At 39.9% G+C, this 21,364-nt stretch overlaps 1 protein-coding gene across 1 annotated transcript in view; it reads left to right on the forward strand.

The window, feature by feature from the left end:
• Positions 1 to 21,364, forward strand: part of THSD7B (thrombospondin type 1 domain containing 7B) — a gene marked incomplete at both ends in the record, with an annotated part of 281,668 nt that overhangs the window by 229,763 nt on the left and 30,541 nt on the right. The window contains 2 exons of the mRNA XM_080620490.1: positions 14,898 to 15,031; positions 15,778 to 15,931. Of these exons, the coding sequence (XP_080476616.1) occupies positions 14,898 to 15,031; positions 15,778 to 15,931 (288 nt within the window). The remainder of the gene's footprint in view (positions 1 to 14,897; positions 15,032 to 15,777; positions 15,932 to 21,364) is intronic.

Raw genomic sequence — 21,364 nt, forward strand, 5'->3', positions numbered from 1 at the left:
TTGCTTTGTATTGTACTGTGTCAAGTGTTTGTAAAACACAGTGAGCCCCTACCTCTAATATTTTGTCTTTTCCGTGCCTTTACCCCTTTCTGTGTCACTGCCAGTGTCCTTGTTACCACATTTCTCTTCTTTTTCTTGTTTTCACTGAAATGCATTTCTGTACAGTGAATATTTGTCCTTCTTTGCTACCATGTAATTACAATAGTTCTCTGTTTTCTTTCTTTTGATTTTCCTGTCAGTCAGCTCATTCTTAGTGATGTCCATGCATACATGCGGATACTTGTCCATGTGCCAGGTACCACACACTGACCTGCTGAAGGGACAGGGATGCATTGCTAAATGAGGGTGTTTTAGTGATAAAACCCAGAAGGAGCTGTTGGCTGAGAAGCAAACCACAAACCCAGAAGCCTCTATCCAGAGGCTGGGGAGCCTAACTTGCGTTTCCAAGTGTGCCATCTCTTTTACCCACACCCGAGTAACAGCTGAGAAATGGCAGAAGTCACTAATGAACAGGTACAGCCAACAGAGTGTTTATTTAGATAATTGCTCTTTACTTTTCCTCCTCCATCCTGTGTGCTACTGGCAACATTATGACCTTGCTAAAAAGCGTACTGTCTGCTCAATTCCAGCTCCTCTCTTGGTAGCTAGAGCTGATGCAGTAAATAAAATACTGTTGCCTTTGTGCAATCAACATTTATGGGATGACACATGGACTGGCTGAACTCCAATGCGCTTCTTATCTATAATGTAGAGCTATTTTTTTTGACACCCTCTCAAAATGCGTGCAAGATCCATGAAGGCATTCCTTCAGCTTTAAGGTATAATTTATATTTTACGTATGTAGTATAGGTTAACAAACATGCTCACTTAATGATTGTTACACGATTTAGAAGTCTTCTGTGAAGTTCCTTATTCAGAGATCCTAAGAACAGACATAGACGATGATGGTGATGGTGTGTTTTGACCTCTTGTACAGCATAAGCTACTTGATTGCAGTCAAATCCCTGCCTGCCTGTGGAGTGGGAGCAGGCTTGTAAAAAGACACTCCACTGGCACACAGTTTGGCTGAAGGAGGATTTACCCTGTATAAAATGATCCATAAATAAATGTCTTTCATGCTTAAAATGTTCTCGCTTTTTCATTACTTGAGTATGAATTTTTCTAACTACAGCTCTCAGCCTTGGGAATATATATCTTTACCTGCTAGCTTAAATAGAGCTCTTCTAAGAGAAATCCGCTCTACATATTCCCCAAAATTGTTGAGTCTCCCCTTCTCCACCTCTCACCTGAACCAAAGAGGTAGGTTTCTTTATTTTGTTACTTTTAAGCAAGTTTTTCAGACCTTGAATTATTTTTCTGTGTTTCCTTTAACTCTGCCATGTTTTTTAACAATGAGGTGCTAGGACAGTAAGCAGTGTTATAACAGTGCTGTTAATATTTAATATAATGGTAATTCCACTGTTCTATTCCTGTATGAGGTATGAAAAAGTCCCTGGTTTTCAAAATACAGTCTGACAGTCTGGGATTTATTCAAGGCAGCAGTGAGTTAGCAAGCACAGAGCTCAGTGATGCTGCAGATAGATGGCTTCAAGATGCTGAAGATCTCTAAAACTCTCTCAGGTGTCTTTCTGCAACCCTGCATCTGGCGGGATGATACAGCAGTTATTTCTTTTTATGACTCATTATTGCTCTTTTACCTGACAATGATATTATGTTTCATTGACAGATCTGCTATCATTTAGATTGTCAGTAATTTTACTGGTGTTTTAAATGTTTACCTGTAAAGCAATAGTGGAAATTTGTCAAGGTCAACACCACTGGTCACCTTGCCAATTCGATTCTGGTCTTACTAATCTTACTGTCATTTGTTGGCTCTTAGTTGTTTCAAATCCTTGAAGTTTCTCATAAACATTGATGCACACATCTGGACATACTTCCTGATCTGAATTCATGCCATAGCTGAAGTGGAACTTCAGTGTTTTACAAACTCTGCATTTGTCTTCTCTATTTGTGATATTATTGAATCACATTCTCTTTATGGTTCTCTACAGTTTCTGGATCCAGGGCAGTGGGACCACTAGGGAGCTGTCTGTCTCTCATCTTGGGTTCACGCTGTTGACTGGTCGGGCTCTCATCACTGTAGTTCTGTACCTCTCTTTCAACCTGTTTTTTCAGTCCATTTCTCTAATTCATAAAGCCTGTTTTGAATTCCCTTCCTGTCATCTGATTGCCTTGGTAGCATCCACAGAGTCAATAAGAATCATTTTCAATCTATCAGCCTCAAATTAATGAAAACAAAGAGTATGACTGGATAGAGACCACAAAGCTCTGCAGAGCCATGTGTGAGGTTTCTTGCCTGTTTTATACTATTAGCTAGTGAGAATATGATTTTCCAACACTGTACTCTCCAAGTATTAGATTCATCCAGACCATATTTCCTTAGCCTGAATGGTTGTGTGGCTTACTGAAGTCAACATAATACCTGCCATTTCATCCCTCTTCACATCATTTGTTATCCTGTTACCAAAGAACATTAGACTGATTTCACACAGTTTGTTCTTGACAAACCCATAGTGGCTGCTACTCATTTCCTTGTTATTTTCTACTGCTTATAGATAATGTCTGTAGGAAAATATTTTTCTGAAAGTAAAAGTTTATCTGACTGCTAACAGTTCACTGTTATTTTCCCTCTTTTCTCCTCCAGCACTCTCGCATTGCGTCTTCTGAAAGATGTTAAGCAATCTTGTCTCCATCATTCCTAAATAGTTACATTGGCGCAGAAGTTATTTCAAGTGTCTCCTCAAGTTTGCCCTGTTTGTTAGCCAAGTTTGTCTCACCAATCTTTCCTTTCACCCCATTTGTGATCTTTCATTTCCTACTGTTCCTTCTATTCTAAATCGACTGTTTGTAGCGCTGGGCCTTCTCAGTGTGGTTCCTGTAATGGGTAACAGTGTTTTCCTTTTCTTTATTTCTTTGATTTTTCAGTTCCTTTCAGATCGTTCAGTTTCTTGTCCCTGCTTTTTAATTTTCTTCTCTTTCTAATCTGCTATGGGCTGAGCAAATACTTTCTTTTAAACTGTTTGCAAGATCTTTGAATTACTGTGTCCTCTAATTTATACCACATGCTATTTGCTCTGTTGCATTACTTAATCCTCTAAAAGGTTTCAGGTAGTGTGATTTGTGTGTATGATACTGCAAAGCACAGCTGTGTCATAGTCACCGTATGCATTTACTTTCTCCTTTCTCCTTTTATTGTTTTGGGAAACAGATTTTTCCACTCCATTATTTTCAGAATCATGGATGCATGAAGGTGGTGCTCCAGGGAATGACAGAGGTGTGAGAACTGCTGAATCACTCGCACCCTGACATACCCTTCCTGAATGCTGCAGTACAGAGCAAGACTTGGTGCACTGTGTTGTTATTATGGGGTACACTACCCACTGGTACATAAAAAAAATAGGAAGTTCTGCTTTCTGGTAGGGCTCCAATAGTCAGATGCTCAAACTCCTTGAAAATGTGGTACAAAGAAAGCGTAACTATGAGATAGGTACTGATGTCTGCGGAGCATGTGCATATGTGTTTGTAGTTATGAAGTTGTTCCTGGTCAAATGGATTCCAAAAACATCTGTTCAGTTTTTATGTAGCTTCTAATTAACCAGCAATATATATAGGCACTGTTGATGTACATTTTAAAGACACAGGTACTGCAGCAAAAGGTCACCGTGATCAATACTTTTTTCCCCCTGAATTTTAGTGATGTATCTATAAATGTCGAGACATTCCTTGCTTGTTACATGACCCAAAAAGTGGAAGTCAGTAGTAGACTTTCCATTGATTCATATGCATTTGTACAGGTCCATGTATAGCACTTAACCTCAAAATATGGGCCTATGATAAAAATGCAGGAATCTGCAAACATATATTCCCTGCTCTGAAAAAAAAAGGAATGAAAATGCAGAAGAAAGATACCCAGAACTACAGAGACACCAACTAAACTGCAAGGTAGTGGCTCACAAGAACTTCTCTCTTATCTTTTGGTTTAGGGGATAGTGTACGTGCACTCTGATGTTTGAAATAGGTTGGGAAGAATTTAATTTTTGGCTCAAGGGAGCCTCTAGTTTATTAAATATGGGTGTTCTTGCCAGAGAGAGGTTGCAGGTAGAAGCATGCTTCACTTTTCTTGAATGTATGCATTCGGGAAAGAAAACTTGGCTCTTCTGTGCCTTAATCTCTTCTGTCTCAATCTGCCTATAAGAAACATCAATAAAAAATGTCAGGTCGTAACAACTGCGGGATTTCTAAGTGTGTGGCGGTATGATTGTAGCTGCCTTCAAATCTGTGAATTCAGCTGCCTTGTCAGGAGGCTGGCCTCTCAGCAGCACTGCTGGGAGGTCTGAGTTACCTGTTAATTATACAGAGAAAATTGCTCAAGTTAATGCTGTGTCTAAACGCAGTACTAACATCTGCCTGTCTTGGCAGTAAGACAGCTACCACAAATATGCAGTGCAACAGGCTGTCAAATATCTTGGCTTCTGCAGTAACTTGCTCTTCTAAGAAAAAATGTCCAGCTCAAGTTACTGCTCAGGCTGTGGGTGATCTTTCTGAGCTCTGAAGCTGTGGGATCTGTCACTCATCCATCAGAGTCTGTCCTGCTCTCCCTATGAGCATCCGTTTCTGTCTGGATGCTGCTGAGGAGGAATCAGACCTGCTGCTGAGCAGACACAGGGGAGAGTGACAGTCTTATCCTAACGAAACAATCAGGTTATGAGATGGTTTGCATTTCTATTCCCGCTTTTGCAGGAACCTAAAACTGGACTGTTTCTTGCTGTGACTGTGGGAAGCCCCAGGAGGAGTTTGCAGTTCTGTCTGCTTCCAGTCTTTGATATAGTCTCATGGAAGTGTGTTTCAGAAAACATAACTTCCAACTGCCCGACACTTCGCAGTCTCTTCTATTTCTTGTCTATAGGGCTATCAGTCAAATTCTTTTTGTTGGCTAACCAGTTTTAAATCTCATGGAAAAAATTATCAGTCCAATATTATACTGTGGACAAACATGTGTCTGCTCTGCCACATTAATTCATTTTGGCTTAAGGTGTGAAAATAAATTGACAGAATATCAATTTGAAGGTTTTAGACTTTGGAATGATTAAAATCTCTTAAAAGAAAGACTAGGGCTGAAACTTTGTCTCCAAGGCATCATTTTTAACTTAGCAGTAAGCTCTGATGGTCCTTTCTTTAAATTGCCTATTGTACAGATGCCTACAAAGAAAGTGCTTCTTTGGGACTGTTTGTGTTTAGTACTGGCATTTATTTCATTTCATGTGACAGATGACTTGGCTTCTGGATCTAGTAACTACTCACATACCACCGGCACAGCTTTTTGACCTACCGAAACGCTGTCATTTGGTTTGGGGTTACAGCCTGGCTGCACAGAGGACAGCAGGGGGTGCAAGAGCCCCATGTCCCCCAAGCCTGGATGACTCCTGGCGCATGCCTGTGCTGGCTTTGTTTGGTGTTTCAGCCAGATGAGAGGAGTGGGAGCACCAGGCTGCCTGGGCTGTGTTAGCAAAGGCTGATGCTTATGTTCTCCATGCTGTTTCAGTGAGGCTGCCTACAGGCTGCAGGACCATTTGATATGGACTTCCATAGTGCAGCTCCTGTACTGCCGGTGGACCCCTGGAGATCTGTGTCAACCACTCCCGCACAGCCCTCCTTGTCTGTAGGATGTGCATGTGCTGTATGCCCATGTTATCGAACTTTTATCATTTAACTAGTTTTTCCTTAATGATATCTACTTTGAGTTATTGATGGTGTTCATGAAGATTGGGTCCTTCCTGATAAAGGCCACCTGGCTGCCTGCCAGCTGGCATGCTTTCTGCATGTCATCTACAGGCTGCACTAAAGACAGTGCCACACAACTAAGATTTAAATGTCTGAAAGCCTTTCGTGTCTGTCATGGTTGATATTCAGTAATTGTGGGGGTTTTTACCAAATTTCAGTTAAAGCTTCATAGATTTTTTTTTTTGTTATTGTCTTAAGGCCTTGTCAGACACACTTATGAAATCTAGAGGATTGTTGGGTGAAGCTGAATGAAGTCTGCTTTATTCTTCAGCATGGTCGTGCTTTTCATTCACTCACAAATAAATGCCTGATTTCTGCTTGAGGGATTTCTTTTTTTTTTTTTTTTTTCAAAGATGGGGAAATCAAAAAAATGAATGCAACCATAGATTGTGGCAGTTTTATTTTAAGCAGATTTTCTGCTTTTCTTTTCTTCACAATATTATCATGCAGCAGCTAAACTAATGAATATATAATTTTCTTTCCTTTCTGCTTGTCATGCCCTGCTAACATGGACCTCTACAAAGGCTCAGGTTGGTGTTGCAATCTGTCTTCATCTTATCTTATTGTTCTCATTTAGTAAAGAGGGGCTTTGATGTTGTTCTTCATTAATCAGCTTTTTTTCCCCTTCCTCTCTTTAAAATGGGATCCAACATTATTACTGCATAACAGAGTCATCTAGGGAGGTTCCATGTTTGTTTGTTGCCCCTGAAACTATCCTTCAGCTGCAGAAAAACGTGCTGGTTCAAAAACATGGGACATTGATTTATTTATATCTACTTAAAATTGCTATGCTTGCCTAGCTTTGTGACAGGGAGAGACAGCAGAAGCTACAGCACCTACAGCTTCTGAAATCAGCGGAAATGCAGTGAAACTCTCACTAACGAGTTTGTCTTGCTTTAGACCCTAGTAGTTGACAACATAGTAAAATTGTATTTGTTAGGATCTCCTCTAGATTCAGTAGTCTCTTGATAGTGAAGAAACATAATTAAAAAATAAAATAAAAAGCAAAGCCTCAGGAGCTGGCCATTTGTGATTGTATTCGCATATCCTCCATTCACACTTTAACAATCTCAACTAAATTGTCTTGCCCTGAATATTTCAGGTAGAAATAAATACTCAATATCTGCATGATATCTGCGAGGTTATACTCTGTGCTGTGTTCTGCTCCTCAAAGGCTGTAGTGACAGTAAAACTTTGAATAAAACGAGGGAGGCAGGTTCACATCTGGGAGTTGCGTGTCCTCCCATATTTTCTCACATTGAATGATGCCTGAACCAATCTTACAGAAAATAAAACCACTTATGACTAGTAAATATGAATTAATAAACCTTGCTGAGCAACATGTTAGTTCTGTGTGTGTGAGCTATAATGACTGGGGTTTGACAGAGCTCACTTCAACTAACTTCTTAAACAAAGCATTTTCCACTCATTTCACTTAAGAATTTGAAATACAGCGGTGTCTATCTTTGCATATTTAATCATCCATTAGAAGAAAAGAAGGGATTTAGTAAGAGCATTGTAAAGTCCATCAAAAGAGTGGATACAGTAAAAGCGTCTAAAGGCCACGGTGAGGGAAAGTGGAGTATCCAGATACCTTTATAGCAAGAATACTCTGCTGCTTTCCTAATAGCTCCTCTTTCCCTTTTCCCTCAATTTGCAGCCAAAATTTTACAGTGCTGCTTTCTCTGATGGCTTCATCCTGAAATGTCTTCATCTGAACTTTTCAGTGTCTGATTTTAAGCTGAGGTGTCATCCAGTCAATGCAAGAAATAAGGCATTTCCAGATTCAGTCACCCACTCCCTCAGGGCTTCCTTGCTAGCCTCTAATAAATGTGCTGTCTCAATTCTTCATCCTTAGCTTTCTCATGTGTAAATTAAGATTAAAGTTGAGCAGTTTTGAGGGTCAGGCTATAAATAGGTAATCAAGAGCTGGGAAAACTTCAGAGGATTGATAAGTGTTTTTACCCTTCCTACTTAGTGAAAATCATGTTTTGGAAGTGTTTTTGAAAGCTGTCACCATGGCAAGTTCCTCACTATAATGGTAAAGGGTCTGTTTCTGTAGGAGCTTCCATACTACCCACAGGGCAGACACTGGGAATCCATGTCTTTCTGTCTGTGCTATAGTAATCATTGTCCTGACTCTTAATTCATATTTTGTACTTAGAATAAAATTCATCCTTCTGCCAGCTACAAAGTTTTAGGAATGTCTAGGTTTTCTATGAACTTTGTTCAACACCAGTGAAGGCCTTTTATAACCTTAACAAAGCTCTAATTGATTTTCCGTACCACAAAGGAGGTAAAAAAACACTAACTCCTTTGATTTGGGTGTAAATGAAAACTGAAAGTGCTGAATTTGCTTCACAAATACTTGTATGGGTATCTGCTGTAGGCATAAAAAATTCAGGGATTCCAGTAATTTCAGAAGTCTTACCACATGCTGATCTATTCAAACTTTTGTGTTGTAAGTCATTCTTGAGCAATATTTATTTAATTTTGGTGGCTATTTGCATCATCCAAATACCGAAAGACAAATATTCATCAGTGAAACCGCTGCTTTGCAAAATCCAAATTGTTTGAAAATTAATTACTCAACCAGTTTTAATACTGGTGAGCAGTTAGCATATTTCTGGTGATTGTGATCAATATAGAAACTAGCATGAAATAAAATCAATTTTATTTTAAAGAGAACTATTTAATGTTGAAATTTTAATGAGGCAATTTCTGTGATGTAGTGTTTGTTAATGTGCAAGTACTTCTCCTTCAGATATAGACTTAATTCAGTAAAGCTTTTAAATGTGTGCTTAGATCTGCCAAATCAAACATTCACTTAAGTAATTAACAAATTCAGTACTCTCATCTTGAATTCAGTTTTAAAGAATTAAATAAAAGAAATTCATTATTAGAAATTATCTGGTCTGGATTATATGGACTGCAAAGGCAGTTTTAGAGCATTATAAAAATGATTCAGTTAATGTATTAACATTAACACCTTACAACCAAAAATAGAGATTTGCATGAACTAGATGAAATCAACAAAGAAGTCAAATTCACAGGTAATTGCAATGGATGGACATCTTTGGAGCTATATTTCCCACTGTGCTCCAGATCCAGTTGTGTCAGGCTGGTTGCAAAAGAAGTGCTGGCTGTGATCCAGATTTCACTAAGAAGTGTCCATAAGCTGGAGAGGAGAAGAGGTGACATCCCACTGCTGCCTCCTTGTACAGCCTGGATATGCAGGGAACATAAAAGTGGTTATGCAGAAAGTATTAAAAGTGGGGAAATTGCTAGCCAGTCTCAATAGCAGTGGTTTTAATATCTGTGTTTGAATTTCCTTCTGCAAACCAGAGCAAATCAGCTCTTTCCTATGGGATCTTTTCTAGCTTTGATGTTACTCACGGTGGTCTCCATAGTTTAAAAGTAGTTTGTTTCTTTGGTTCTGGCTGTTTCAATGTATTAGGTCTAATGTAACCTTGGTATAAGGGCTGTGATATGAAATGAACTTATGTTAGCAATGAATTCAGACCATTTTTATTAGATATGAATAGCACAGAGGTTGTCCTCAGGGTTTCAGGCAACCGCTACAGTGATCAGTTTGGTTGTTCTAATATAATAAGCAGATATTGACTTTAGTTGAGGTGAACACCAAGATTTACTGTCTTGAAAGCTAAAATATTGACTGAGGGAAAACTGGAGTCAATATTTACCTTGAGGGGGAATAAATCTTTATGTTCACAAAAATATGAAGTCACTATGATTTTCAGAAACGTTGAACCTTGGTCTAGTTTACTCTGCAGGTGCTTATCAGAAAAGCTACCTGAAGTATAGGTATGAATTTCTTTTAATGAATCACATCAGTTGAGTGAATGTACTTCTTTCTATATGCCCTTTGCAAGGTCAGTATTATTCCTGACCCATATTTAAATAAGTAAGTTACAGAACATTATAAATCACAGCACAACTCCGTGGTGGTTGGATATTTGGACTTTTCATCAAAATGCAAGTATCACTATTAAAAGAGAAAATAAATAAATTAATGGGTTTATATTTTGTTGAAGTAACTGTCGATGTCAAGATACTTTCACAAGGACTCAGGGTTTACATTGGAATGAATGGAAACTGGCTTCTTTTATTTGGGCAAGCCTATAGCAGTTTTTCTTTTAAAGAATAGGTTTTGTCATTCTTCCCTCTAATTTATTTAGAGCTGTGCCTACCAATTTGATATTAGGATTCAGATATTAATGTATTCCAGGTTAATTGTGGCTACAAAGAGTGAGATAGTGGTCCTATGGAAGTCAGGAGCAAAACTCCCATTGGCTTTCATCAGACATCGTTTCACCCCTTGGTTTATTGAGCCCAAAACACGGCATGTGAATATGAATAAAAATTGAGGAAAGCAGTTAATTTCCTAAAATGTTAAAAACATTTTGATTGTGTTTGTTTTTTTAAGGGGCTAAAGGGGAAGCATTGAGGCATGGAGTGAGGCTGGTTCCCTGAGCGCTGAGCTCTCTGCAGCTCCGCACAGGTCAGGTGTCTGCAGCTTCAGGCGTCTTTCTCCACCCTGAGCAGTACGGAGCAGTGGACCCATGGTCCCGTGGTGTGGATTCCATTTAGTTCTTGTCCTTCAGGAGATGGATTGTTGTAGTGCAGCTTCATACATGTACTGGGTTTCTCAGTCTGAAAGTTTTTATAAATGCACTGTCATAGTGGATTCGCATAAGTCTGGGGAACAGTGAGCATTAAGCAAATTATTTTCAAAGGAACTGTTGTCTTCGTACTTGGGAAAAGAAGTGGTGTAGCTGGACAAGAGACTTCCATATCTGCAGCAGAGGTAGCAGATGGCAAATGCGATGTGGGCCAGGATACTGAAACCGCATCTAATTTGAAGCTTGGACACACTCTTTGTTGCGGCCAGGGATCCATGGGTGTACATCCCACCCCACCCCCCCCCAGGCTCAGACACTTTGGGTCTCTGTTTTGCGTTAGGAGTAAGGACACCCCATCCCATCCCAGCCTCTGTTCAGGGTAAGGACAGAGGGCTCCCATGGACCCAGGAGGTGAGAAGTGATTCCAGGTTTCCTTGGTTGGTGGTGCCCAAAGAACACCATGGCTTAGCCAATATCCTTTGAAAATACAGAATCAAGAACGTCATCTGTTTGACCTTCTGAAGTACCACAGCTGTTAGGAAAAGATAGTAATGAAAAGCTTTAAGGTCTGTTGGGGTTTTGGTTTTGTTTTCTTTTTTCAAATAAGAGAGGAATTGGAAGTGATAAAAAACAAATGATGGCAAGCCAGGAGGGAGAAATGGGAGGAAAACATTGTCCTGTGGAGAAAAGGACCACATGCCACATCACCATGGTTTTTAAATGCAAAGATAGAGTCACAAATTAAATTCACAGCTTCTGAAGTGCATACCCACAGAGTTTCAGTCATGGAAATCTTATATCTCTTTGAGACTCCCATTTAGAAGTGTAACGGAGTTTACTGATACATGCTGTAACTTGCCATAAGGAAATTTGTCCCTCCCAATGACGCTTGGTGGTTATTTACACCTTCCCAGTGCCCCAGAGGTGCTACTGGAGATGGCATTGCTCAGTGCCACAATGCAGAGTTGAGGAGCGAGGCTGTTCACAGACAGAATGTTCAGTGGTCAGCATAATAACATAGGAAAAGAGGTTATTTGTAACAATTATATTCCAGGTTTTTGGTGGTGAGTGCAATCTGGGAATCCTGGCCCAACTGGAAGTACTGAACGGGTCAGCAGCAGACTGCCTGGGTATGGAGGTACTTCAGGGATTGCACAGCAAGTATAGAGTGCCTTCCCTCCTCCTGCACAGAATGGGATATGTGACAGAAGAGGAGAGCTGATGTGGCTTCATGTGTAATCATACTGTCTTGACATGATTAGACAGCAGAATACAAATGTTCTGTTAATGGCTTTATTATTGCTATCCTGCCTGCTCTTGAAAGAGCATATTTTAAACATCACTTCACATTACGTGTATTTGTGTCACTGCGTATGTGATCTCCGTTTTGTCCTCACACATTTCCTTGGATAGATTTTAGTTCATGTGGCATCCCATCCCTGCCCAAACCCTTGAACTGAAATCACATCAGGTAAATGCTACAGGAGGTTTTGACCACCAAAACACAGTTATGGTAAATTCCTGGTATTAGGCCTGTGCTGCTATCCACAGCGAGGGTTTGCTGGTTTGGAGAGGTCTGAGGTTTAATAGATATTAGCACAGAGCAATGAGAGGTCACTGAAACAACAATGTTGGATTTTCCAAGGTCTTGGTCTTCTCTGAGCAAGGAGCAGAGGCTTCTTGCTGCAGGCAGTGGGGGTGAGCACTGAAAGGCTGCCAGTGCTCACATCCTGATCTGTGGGATTCACAGTGGTAGCCTCTAACCCTGAGGAAGGGTTGTTAATTAGAGAAGGGGAAAGGATCTTAAATCCTTAAAGCCACTGTTTGTGCTGTGCGTGCCCTGGCTACCCCACTGTACTTACAAAAGGGCGCAGGCAGCATGTGCACTATCACCTCCCAGCCGCCCTCAACCTTGTCTTTCTCTCCAGAAGTTTAAAAAGCAGGAACAAAGTACTCACCTGGCTCTTAATTAATGTATTAGTAAATAAGTTTTACCTCCCTTAACACTGCACAGTGAGATTTCTCCTCTGCAGGTTGCAGATTTCCTGTCTGCTGGCAGCCAGCTCTTGCGAAGTTTAGTGCTTTGCTCTCTCCCAGTTTTGCCTCCGCTCTGCAATGAGGGAAACTCTGATCATGCCTCAAGCACACATTTACCTCTTCAACTAATCATCTCCTGCAGACAGCAGTATGTTTTGTCAGACAACATAGACAGAGTGTAGTTTTTCCTTCTACTCCGTGGAGCAGGGAAACCAATAAGTACTGCCTGTCTCTACATCCATCTCCCAGCTGTCTTTGGGGATCGTGAAGGCTTCACAGTGCCTAAAAAGGGATTTTTATTCTCCCTGGGGTGTGCAGGGAAATGACTGCAGGAGTCAGTAACTCTCCGAAGGTGACAGGGTAGCTGGGGCAGGACAGTGGCTTTAGGTGGGCTCAGTGTGCTGCCTGGTGCATCCCCCCACACTGGCAGTCTCCCTGCTTGCTGGTGCTGAGCACTTGCTCAGCAGGTACTTTCTCTCTTTACTCTCGTGTACATCAGTTAATAAGCATGACTGCACAGCTAATTAGTGACACTCGTGGTGCTCCTTGCTCAGTCTAGGAAACTTAGCACTTTGTACAATACACAGATACCTATAGTTAGGCCAAATACTGCCACCTTAGCATGCAGAAGTCATTAGCCCATATTGAGCAATTGAGGACCACTGTGATCTTTCACAGACCTTTGTGCAGGTCCAGCACAAGCTGGAAATGTCGCTCAGCTCCAGTGCTCCCCCAAATGCTGCAGAGTGGCCCCACTCACTTGCAGGAAGCTTCTTGTACCAAACATTATCTCTGTGTGTATTTCATCCCTGAAATAGTAGTACACATAAATTTTGCACGTTCTCTATGTTATTTGTGCACAGACCGTGAAAAAGGATTTGTGCTTAGTAATATGTAGGAAAAATTGTACTAATTTTACTACTGCCTTTTCTCCCTTCAATCCCATTCCTTTCCTCTGCATAAAACGTGATGCTATTACTAGTTCATGCCATGCTTGCCTCCACCAGTCCTGACTTTTGGTCCCTCTTTCTTTTCTCCTTCACATATTTTGCACTTTTCAGCTTCTCCTACTCTTTCTTCTCTGCTAACCTTGTGCACAACTTATATGCAGACCCACAATTAAAATTAGTTTATGGCATTTTCTGTTCCTGAATACTTTTCTTTATCAACTTATCTTCATTTTATTTGGTATGAAGATGATTTTCGGATGGGGCACCAGTTTTGTTTTCAAACCAGTACCTTGATCTCACCTGCCCACCTCCAAAATGTTTCAAGTAAGGTTTCTGTATTGTTGTGTCCACACCATGCATAGTCACAGTCTGCTATTTTAAAATGAAGCTATAATTTATTAAACCTGATTTTTTTTTTTTTTGGGGGGGGGGGTGGTGAGGGGAACTAGACAGGAGAGGTGGTAGCTGGGAGGAAAGCTATTGATTTACAGTAATTTTAATGGTGAGAACTGAACGGCTCCACACCAGCAAGACCAGGGAGATTTTGGTGTGTGGAAGGAGAAGTTTTAGGTGTGCTTTATTTTTCCAGGGCAGCACATTGTGCTTCATACAAAGCAACAGAAAACACTGTATCTTCAAATCAGCTTCTGCAGGCGTACTGGATTCAAAATGAGTAACTTTTATTCATTATTGTAATAGAACTGTTCATGCATTCATTTGTTTAATCCTAAAGACCTGCTAAAGTACTGTATCTCAGTGTGCTGCTTCTAACAACCTGGATATCTGCCGCCCTTTAAGAAAGTTTATCAGGCTTTTGGCTGTATTTTTCTATCTACATAGACACCACAGCTCAGGTGAACACACAGTCATGTTTCCTTAGATGTGTTAGAGTTGATTAGATGTGTTCCCACTTGCAGGGAAAAAAAACATTTGCAAGTTTTGTGTATAAAAATGAAATTTATAGGATGCATGAAATTTCATTCTTTTATGATAAATGACTTACAAGGATATGTCAGAAGCAAAGGTAAATGAGTGCTGATTTTAAGTTTGTACCTTCTGAAACACAAAAGTATGCAGTGCTTACAGTCCTGGTGAATAATGTGTGATAGATTATAGCAACAGCAGTTGGAGCAAATGAAATTGTAATAGAGTTCCTCTTCTGGCTGCAGGAAATAGCGGTTATTTGTCCTATTTCCTAAGATACTGTTTACATACTACTGTTTATTGTATACTTAGAAATCCTGTGGCAAGTCAATAATGAATAAATGAACTTAAAGCTATTACAATATCCATCGCATAATTAGCATAAGGAGTGTAAGCTAGGATGTTTTTAAGTATACTCTTTCCTGGCTTTGGCTGAGGCATTTCTGGAGAGATGCTAACCTGTATAATTCAGATGAACAGTTTTGATTCTTTCTTCTTGTAGGTGTATGAGGCAGTCCCATGCTACAGTGAGTGCAATCAGTATTCTTGGGTAGTAGAACCATGGTCTCCATGCAAAATCAAGAGTGAACAAAATTCCCTCCACTGTGGAGAAGGAATGCAAACAAGAAAAGTCAGGTGCGTGAAGACAAAAGCACAGGTACTTCAGATTAAAAAGAGCTGATACATACTTGCATAAAGCTGCAATATCTGGCCGTCTGACAGTGAGTATGTTGCTGACTCCAGTGCATTTCAAATGAAAACAAACATGCATTTATGTGTAATGGTTTACAGGAAAAGCATCTCAGAGATGCAGCCTTGTGTTACGATCAGGATGTCTTTCAGGAAGAAGGCATGAAGTTTAAATTAGAATTCTTCAACCTAAATGCCATATATATACATAAAGCCCCCTGAGGGGCAAATCCTCCATATTCTAATTTGCTAACGTTTTCCTCAAGTAATGGCACTGCACACACCGGAGTGGCATTCATTATTAGTGAATATTCATTCCCCAGGCATGGGGAAATGGTGAGTTATTTCCAAATGTTCAGGTATTTATATCAGGAGCACAAAGGTATGTTCTTGCTGATTGTCATTTTCTGTTCGCTCACCTCTCTTCTGATCAAAGTTTAAATCCCTCTGTATGAAGTCTGAAATGTTTCTGTAAAGTAGTTGTTATTGAAATCTTTGAGTAACAGAAGCATGTTGTGTGTGTACCTGGTTTTGATTTGTATTAACATGATGAACTCTATTTTTTGACCAGCCATACTGCATATAGCTACTGTGTTATATATGGTGTCCTATATGGGCTCAAGAGGACCTGTTGATATCCATTACTTCTGTGGTATGGTGATGATCCTCTAATGAAAATGTTTTCTGTGTAGGTGTGTAAGTACTGCTGAGGACCACAAAGGGGAGACTGTGCCCAATGCACTGTGTAATCAGGCTGAAATCCCAGATGTGATGCAGAAGTGTAGTTTGTACTGTCCCAGTGAGTGTGTCGTGTCTGACTGGGGACAGTGGAGCAAGTGCCCACAGGTAGGCTCTCTTGCTTGTGTGTCTTTGGCAATTCTCATGCATCAGTCTTTGCTGTCCATCGACCACTTCAGAACATAGTTATTCTCTGAAAAAGTAAATTATTTAGCATGGTTGAATCTGGAGATACTTACACTTCTACAGAGACTGAGCTATAGAAAGGTAGTAAAACATAGCTATTACTGTGCCAGTTGATTCAACCCATCTTTCTACTTGGTCTATGGAAGAGGACCCACACAAGAAGAGCAGTGGAAGGGACCAGTATTCTTGCTCCAGTAAGGGCTGTGTTAGTAAATATTTGCAGGGGAGATATATTACAGGAGACATATTTAAAGGGAAATGTCTATGAGTAATGCCTGACTGCCATAACAACCTGCTGGTAAAGTGTGGTGTGTGGCACGCCTCTGGAAAAGTCTTAGGCCTGTGGGAAAGACAGCTCTCCCTTCCCAACAGACACTATTTCTGTCCAGTGTCTGTTCCTTGAGGGAAGATGTGAGGCAACAGCAACAGAAAGGCATGGCAGCAAGATGCCTGAACAATTTGTCATGTCACAAAACACTTGAAACTTTGTGAATTATGCAGGGATTCAAGCCACTGCCAAGTGCTCTGTGTTTTCCTAAGTGTACGAGATGGAAAGAAGCTGCAAATTCTGTCTTGTGAAAACTCTCTGGCCTCAAAGCATGTAATTTCAAACTGATTGTTTCTCTCTCAGTGTTAAAATAGGTGTCAGGTTTAATGTCAGGGTTTTTTTAACAGACTTGCTTGATGTATTTAAGTGACAAACATATATTCATTGCCCCTGTGTTAACTGGGCCATTATCAAAAGTCTGAGTTATTATTGGACAGATATTTATACTACTGCTGACACAGGTGATTTCCTTCCATAATATTTTGTGTAGCATATCAATATTCTCAGTCAGAACATGTCAAATAAAATCTTGTGTTTCATTTCCTTCATTCGTCTCCTCCTGAGCAGCATAGCTTTGATGAAGTATAGCGCTCTTGCACCAGTACAGGTGCTTGGATACCTTCCAGTGTCCTACTGTGGTTGGGCTGTTTCTTTGCCATGGACTTTTCTTTTTCACAGGTAGATTTTCTTCCTTTTAGCATGCAGTAAACAGATGCAGAGATCCTCAAGCCACTGGGTATTTTTCAGTTGCCTTGGTGGCAGTCACTTGGTTATGAAGGACAGCTTGAAGCTTTAAGCACCCTCGTGTCCTTAGGACACCCTGAGTTTTTACATGAATGCTCCTTTTTGGTAATGGTGAAGCAGGAAAGGGGTGCCCAGAACTTGTGGGCTGCACTCCATCAGGCAGCATAGCTTTTCGCAGTCGCAGGCTGAGTGCCACAGTCCCTGTGTCTCCTTGTACGTTCCTTTGCCATAGTTGATGTTAATTCATAAATGCAAGGGCATCTGTATGCCAATCCAATTAACTGAACAATATGCTTTCACAAGCTGTTCTGCAATGCTTTGTTGTGAAACTGAGATGACTGCGTGCTGATGGAGCATGTGTTTAAATAGTTCTGTCCAGATATGAGGCAATAAACAGCTTGAAGTTTTATGGACAGATAAAACCTTCTTTTGACAAATTTACAGCAGTGCTGTCTCCCTTTTATAGCTACTTTGGCCATTTGTGTTTGGTTTTGAGAGGACCACATAGCACAGTCCCTCTCAGGCTGCACATGCTTAGCATCTCCACAGCAAGCACTGGGCTTGCTCTAAGTGCAGAATGGCTGTACTGTGACAGACAATGGTGTATCTTCAGTATGTTTAGGAATACTTGTCTAATGGGGCAGGGATCAAAGGAAACGTCGTGGCCAGGAGTGAGGCATTGCCAGCACCAGGGTAATTAATGCAACCCTTCATCTCTCGAGTTGCCACTAGGAAACGTGGTCACTGAGGATGGCCACAAGCTGGTGGACATGGTCAGTGGAGTTACAAAGGCAATGGAGCCTGCTTTGTTTATAAGAGCTAAGTGTGGTCAGTTGAATAGCTCCACTGGTTGTGTGAGAGCTTGTGTCTGAACCTTGCACAGAGACCCTACATATAGACACCCAAATATAGGAGTCTGCATGTGGAGCTGAATCTCATGTGAAATCTTTTGGCTAGATCTGCTGTGCCCCCAGCCTTGTGTCAAATGTCTTCCCACAGTGCCCAAAAGCACATCAGTAAGTTTGTGTGCATAGAACCTCCTGCTCATTTGGGCTGCCTTTTTAATTGTGTTTGAGGGAATTTTGCTCTACAGTTGGTATACTCATGCATAGTGTCTGACTCATGGCAAACTGGAGGTAAAGGCCTGTCTTTTGAGGATGAATATTCACCAAAAATCCATTTTCTAAATATGGCTCCTTTCTCTTCCCCAAGTAATATGAAAAATTTTCAGGATCACATCATATTGGACTGGAAAACACCTATATTCATACTGCTGTTCTTCAAGCAGGTTTACATTTTATACCACAATAGTTGGCACTCTTATAGTCATAGCACTTTTGTGAGGCAGCTGCCAAAGAGCATTCCAGGAAACCTTCCTGTATCTTTGGTCATGTTTGGCTTCCTGGAGATAAAGTGGATTTATGAAACTTGACACATGCCAGTTTTTAACATAAGCAATCACAATTTCAGCCTCATCTTTGCCCAAGTAGCTCTTTAATTTGAGATATTTACTGGAGATTTTGGTCAGTTCTTTTGAAAAGAAAAAAAGTGACTCTTTAGAGTTCTTTTCCAGTCGTTTTGGTGTTCTGCTCATATTTTATGGTGTTGATAATAAATTCATCCTGATAGTAGAATAACTAACTTTTATCAGCTGAATATAAAAAGGCCTTTTAGATTATCTAGTGTACCTTTTGTCAATATGTTATTGTACTCTGGATGCTTTCTAGATTATTACTTGGTTTTATCTTGTAGCAATACTCTACCCATGTGAATTTTCCACTTTCGGCATGGTAAATACGCTTGAATCATATTGAAATCAATGAGTCATAAAGGTGGGGACTGCCTTGTCAATGGGGAGTATTTCCTTCAATACTTCTTTCTGCTAAAACATTGTATTTGTTCTTTGTTTTGTGGCTGCATTTTCCTTTTGCTTTTAAATATTTGTATTTCTAGGGTGGTCTTTTGTAATTTCAGATGGTCCCACAATTCTTTAATGTGTATTTTCCAAGTGAATGGCTTTTTGCATCTTGATTATAGTGCCATTTAATACCGCTGTACAAAGCTAAATTTTAATATTTCCTCTAATGGCACTTTGCTATGACCCAGAAATGCAGTTGTCTGAACTGTAATACCATGAGATTACTTTTGAGATTTTGACTCATTACTGAATTCAAGAAACTCTTAATTACTTATTTAAAGCTTCCCTGTTATTCTCACATTCTCTATTGTGAGAAGTAAATTCAAAATGGTTTTCCTTCTGATTCAAGACTGTTTTTTGGCTCATGAAGTTTTCTTCTTTGACACTAAGTAACAACCATGTAACTTAAATATCCGGGGTTTAAAGCCATTTAAAATAACAGTTTGAATCTTGCTAGTTAGAAAAAAAAATGACGAGCAAATTGGATTGACTTGCATTTTGCTTCAGAGATTTCATATTCATTCCAGCTACAATAGCATGTTCAGTCAGACATCATCACTTGATTGCCTAAAGACCCAGCTAAACAATCTGGAAACTGAAATCCTATCATCTCTGTTACATATTCAGTGATGGAATAACAGGTACTTCCTGTGGTGTCTCAACTTTGTATTCATCTGACTAGGAAATGTAATTAATTGACTTCAATTGAATTCATCAAAGCATTCTTACAAGGAGTTAATACGTGAATTGTGCTACAAGTCTCTGAAATAATTACCTCAAATTTATTTTGTTAGCTCTCTGTTGTGTGGATAGCTGTCACAGCCCCTGTGGCCGATCAGAGTGGCCTCCTTGTTTGCCTCAGCTGTTGGCATTTCTAGCAGCTAATTCCAAGAGGTCTGAAATTAGTTAATTATAGGAGGTTACATGTCTACTGAGTGAGAACAGCTGTCTCTGTTTCAGCGAGCATTTTCCTCATGGATCAGTAGCAATGTACAATGCTCAGGACTTGAGACAATTGAATTATTATTCTCTTGAATACGTGTGAAGGAGTGTAATACTGCAGCAACTGATTGCATTAAAAGTGGCAGCAGGCAATACAGCTGACTCCCAGGTTATGTAGTTATTTTCATCATAAATATAAGTTGGAGTCATTAGCTTGGAAATGCCAGCTGGAAGAGAAATTGTGGACTCCTGTAGAGCTGGGGCTCACTATGTGTTTTACCCAAGTCTTCATCACAACTGGTACCTTTATATGTAGGTTTGGCAGAGAACTTGCAGTATGGAGACTGGATTGGAGAATGAATTTTGCACAGAGTTGTATTTCTAGTCCAAAAGATAACTTATTCAGGCCAAGCATGAGAATTATGCTAGTCCAAGGCTTTCTGGAAGAACATACACTGCTCCTTATGCATAGCTGTAGCTTGGTTTTTTTAATAGCTTTATCAAAAAGTTGGTAACTGCTGTATTTTTAGATTCATTTTTTATTTTTCTTCATCTCTATTAATCATTTTCTTAAAGTAATCATTATTTATTGAGGCAGATAAGGTTTTAGAACCTAGATATGTCTCAAAAAGAAAATTTATGCAAATGCATTTTCATTTCAAAAGACTGCTCATGTTATTGTAAATGACTTGTTAAATTGTTACAAAACATCCACATCGGCATGAACAATATAATGGTTCATTGCATTGTTAAAAATAGTCAAATCCTGTTGCTACCAATGCATTTAGCTGAGTTTAAGGTTGTATGTTTCCTTATGAATAGCCAGTTAAATATAATGCGGCCGGCTATTTATAGTGCACTATGCATTATACAATCTGTTTGATAAATTAAACAGGTTAAAGGGCTCTCTAATGGGTTACAGCGCTTGTGTTGTACAATTATGATGCATGTGAAAGCCTGGATCAATGGACAGCTTTTAAAATCCACCACAAGGAGAGTCTAATAATGTAAATTAATGCGTGATATGTTAACAGCTCTTACCCTGGACCTTGGCATTCATAACTTTTCAGTTTTGTTTTAGATATTATTCTTGTCTTCCAGAACAAACTGTCTGTGCTTTGTCTGTTCTCTTACTGGCTAGAGCAAAGGCTGGGTACATCCTTTGTGCATGTTTGTGTCCCTCACTTTTTACGTTAGCTTAAAATAGAGACAAGTGGTCATGATGGAGAACTGTGATTGGCTAAAAGAAGTATTAAAAAATGCAGTACATAATACTGCCAAGAATTCCTCCATAGAATCAAGATGAAGGCTTTTATAATTTCTGAATGGTCCTTTGGGAAAAGCTCTGAATCATTTCTAACTTAAAATTTTATGTGCCTCCCATTGCTTCAGAATATTTTGTTTCTGTAGTGGTTTATATAAC

Source organism: Psittacula echo, assembly GCF_963264785.1.
Source record: "Psittacula echo genome assembly, chromosome: 6".
In the NCBI taxonomy this organism is placed as follows: Eukaryota; Metazoa; Chordata; class Aves; order Psittaciformes; family Psittacidae; genus Psittacula; species Psittacula echo.